Genomic DNA, 4,169 nt, shown 5'->3' on the forward strand with positions numbered 1-4,169 from the left:
ACAACACAAGTAAACAGCATACCAAAAACCCATACAAAGCCCAAGAAACATGCCTAAAAATTGTTAATGATCACGTGAGCACTCTGGCAGGAATCAAGATGCTGTAGAGAATAATGGAACTTGAGGGCTCCTAAATATTTTGTTGCATACCCAATTTCTAAACAACAGAATAAATGAAGACAATAACCTGCGAATGTTGAAAATGCAATAATAAGCAGTACCACCTCATAAAAATAAGTTTTAATATAAACAACTTAATTTCAGTTATTGCAAATTAATCCCGCTCTGTGCAGAGATCAACCAGTGTCCTGCACTGTTCACAAAGATGGGTTTATTCTTTCTCATTCTTCTGCACTGACAGCACAGTTTCTGTTTTAACCCTAATTCGCTTTCTTCTTCTTTTCTTCTTTTCGGCAGGTTTCTGGCTCTCCTGTGTCTTCTTCTTCTTCTTCAGACAGCTGAGAGGATTGGGGCCACCTGCCTTTTTACGTTTTCTTCTCTTTTCACCTTCTTGCTTTGCTAGTCCTTCTTTTTCTTTAAGTTGTACGATGCTTTGTTTCTGGTGCTCTGGAACAAGCTGACTGGTCTGCAAGGTTTGAACCAATGCCAAAGACTTAGGAGAAGGTTTGTCTAGCACCATAGTGTTCTGAATAATAAAGAGGAGAGGAATGCCAGCCTTCTTTTTCACTTTGTTTGCTAAATCCTGGTCCTGTAAAATTAAATACTTCAGTCAATATTTTGAGATAAAACAGCATTTGCAATTCAAATGCACCTACTTTTAATACAAAACTATAAAGATAAATTACATTATGAAAAAGATAAGAAACTTAATCTACTAGATATACCTGGCAGACTCTTTCAGAGCAATTTACATTAAAATTTTTCTCCCTCTGATTAGCTGTACTTTGTTGGAAAATATGTTGTTTCCTTTTTTCCATGCTTGTGTAAGCCTACATGGATTTTTTTGAGAAGTGACATTTTATTTCACTCCATAACAAGATATTTAAAACTCTTTGTATCATACATAAGTAGAATAATTCTACTGTAGGCCACTGAATATATTGCATATGTTACACCTACAGTCCCAAGAGTAGACCTAAGGAAAAAAGAACCTTGCTTATCTTATTCGTACACAAGTTCTATATTCCTTAGATATTAAAAAAATAATAATAAAATCATTTAAAACTGCACTTCAATGGCGCTTTAATTCTAAATTCACTTATCAGACTACCATGCACAGCAGTATGGGACAGGAGATGCACACGGAAGCAATTTGCAAACTGACATTCATTACTTTTTTTCTTACATGTTACTAGGTAGTTGGTATATTTTCTCCATTTTCTGCTATACTAAGCAACGTGCCTCTTTGGTAAAACAAACAGGTTGTTCAAATAATACATAAGATTCCTATTTTATAATTAGCAATTACGTTTTAGAGTGAGGAAAGCTTTACAAGACTAATTTCCACAAACTATACACGAATCTCATAACCAAAATTTCAATGCCCTTACGTATCAAAGGATCACACCAATTGAAATGCAGTTGCATCTCCCATGAGCATTTTTACCTGAGTAGCCACAAAGAAGTGATGAGGGTTGCCTTCCTCAACCATGGAAAGTAAACAGGCCGAGCCGCTCACAGGATCCTTGTGGTGAGAACAGCTTCGAACTTGAAAACTTTGGGCAATTAATTTTGCCCCATACAGTGCTTTCCCCAGTGATTCCAATTCTTTCAGAATGCATCTAAAACCCAAAACAGTGATTTCTGAACAATGAAATAACCACATTTTTTTACAATAGCAAACGGTTGATGGTATGAATGATCACGTGTGAGTTAATGGGGAATGAATAATGCCACTCGTTCAGGCTCTGTGAGCTATAAATGGCACCCAGTAATCTGAGTGGAGTAACCAACCTGAATGCTTCAGCAACACTTCCTTGGTTCCAAACAAGATTAACCACCAACAACAGTAAGTTACATTAAATGGATTTTAAAACATTTCTTATCAATGGCACTGATAAGTCTTAACTTTTATGCACATGAACTGCTACTTAACAAATAAAATTACTTGAATTAGCATAAATTGATTAAACACTACATGGAAGTTAAACTCTGCATTAGTATCCATCACCTTGCTTTAGGCTTACGTTAGAAGCCAAATGACTCAAGCAAAAGGAGATTCTTCAAATGATTAAAAATCTGGGATTTTAAGTCTCTACAACCTCCCAATTAGACAACAAAACACAAAGCTGAAGTCCTTCTCCTAGCACAGCTGACACGGGCAGGCACAGGATGGTGTAGCAGTGCACAGTGAAGCTATCTCAGATCATAACTGGGTGAAACTCAGGAGAGAGCAGGTGATGAAACACTACTACACGTGGAATGCAGTAGGAATGTACGGCCTGATCTTTATGGCCTTTTCCAACCTGAGCAATTTTAGGACTCTATAAATGGCCTCAAGCTGCATCAGGGGAGGTTTAGGTTGGATGACAGGAAAAACTTTACAGAAAGGGTTGTTAAGCACTGGAATAGGCTCCCTAGGGAGGTGGTTGCACCGACATCCCAAGATGTTTAAAAACCATCTGCATGAGGTGCTCAGGAACACGATTCAGCAGAGGGTTGTTAGAGTTAGGGTGGTGTGGTTAGCTCATGGTTGCACTCAGTGACCTTTAAGGTCTTTTCCAACCTGAGTGATTCTGTGATTCTATGATTCTTGAAACACAGCTTCAAGGATACGGTACTGCAGCAATTCATCACAATTGTGTGTAACAAAGTACTCTGCATCTTTTACTTACTTTACTATGATCTGAGAAGTAACTGTAAGATGTTAAACAAAACATTTCTTTCTAGATAATAAAGTTTAGCCTTTGGGGAGAGTCTTTATGGAGACTTGAACCTGTTCTTTTTATTTTGTTCTTTTTCTCCTGACCAGAGAGCAAGGTTATTTCCTTGGGAAAGCTCTGGCCATGCCACAAAGGTGGTTCCTCACCAACTCAGTGTGCTGACAGCAGAAAAAATGAACCTGTTCAGCCTCTCTAAGTCCGAACAGGTAAAAAAGATCCACTGATATTGATTACAGAAGGGAAAAAAAAAGTGACATTTAAACATGACTGGAATACAGTAATTCCCAAACCTTCTAAAGCTAAGGGCATGACTTGACAGCTTCTTCTGCTTAGAAGCATGGGTCAGTTCTGCAGTGGAATCGTGTTTAATTTTTATCCAACTGTATAAATCTTCCTGATACTTTCAATACTCGTCTCCACGGCGGGCAGCTTCAGGCCTCCATCACTTGATGGAACAGCACAATACACACACGCCACCTCCAGAAAAGCAGCTAGTTATGAAGGAAGCTCGCTTCCTAACGGAAGCTCACCTCAGCCCGGTGCCTGAACACCCCGCCCCACAGCCACGGACCCCCGCCCGGCTCCAACCCCACCTCCCCTCCAGCCACGAGGAGGTGCCGAGCAGGCGCCAGGCGCCCTACGCACGCGCAGTGCGGCCCCCGGACGCGCAGTACCGGGTGGTGCAGAGCTGCGTGGTGCCGCCCAGATACCCGGGCAGCTGCTCGCGGATCTGGATCTTGTTGCGGAGCGCGGCGTGGCAGAACGTGCCGTCCACCAGCACCTGGAAGGGCTCGCGGAACTGGAAGTTGTGCCTGTAGAAGCCCATGTTCTTCTTGGCGTGCTTCTGCCGCGTGATCTTCATGGCGGCGCCGCCGGAAGCCGGGCGGAGGGGCGGGGCGTGCCGTGCCGTGCCGTGCCGTGCCGTGCCGGGCTCCCGCCCTGAGCTGCCGGGGCTCTGAGGAACGCTTCTTTTTTTTTTCTCTTTTTTTCCTTTTATTTATTTATTTATTTATTTATTTATTTATTCTCTCTCTCTCTTTTTTTTTTTTAATATATATTTTCTTCTTCTTCTTTTTTTCTTTTTCTTTTCCTTTTTCGTTTCCCCTTTCCTCTTTCATTTGCAGTCCCAAAGACTTCAACATTAGTGTGGCACAATCATGCGTTGCTGTACTTTTCTCATGCAGAATTATTCAGTGCCCACTGACAATGTTAGGCTACAGTAGGTATATCTATGTTTGAAATGATTTTTATTCGTGGCAAATAGAGAACTTAATTTCATTGTAGTGTGCAGAAGCAATAATTCAGACACTGCACAGACTGATTCCG

At 41.1% G+C, this 4,169-nt stretch overlaps 1 protein-coding gene across 1 annotated transcript; it reads right to left on the reverse strand.

Moving 5' to 3' along the window:
- Positions 1-331: 331 nt before the first annotated feature.
- UTP23 (UTP23 small subunit processome component) lies at positions 332-3,705 on the reverse strand (the record flags this gene model as incomplete). The annotated part of the gene is made up of 3 exons (XM_079533765.1): positions 332-709; positions 1,568-1,742; positions 3,518-3,705. 3 exons carry the CDS (start codon positions 3,703-3,705, stop codon positions 332-334), a joined length of 741 nt encoding a protein of 246 aa, XP_079389891.1.
- Positions 3,706-4,169: the final 464 nt, after the last annotated feature.

Source organism: Tetrao urogallus, assembly GCF_951394365.1.
Source record: "Tetrao urogallus genome assembly, chromosome: 3".
Classification (NCBI taxonomy): Eukaryota; Metazoa; Chordata; class Aves; order Galliformes; family Phasianidae; genus Tetrao; species Tetrao urogallus.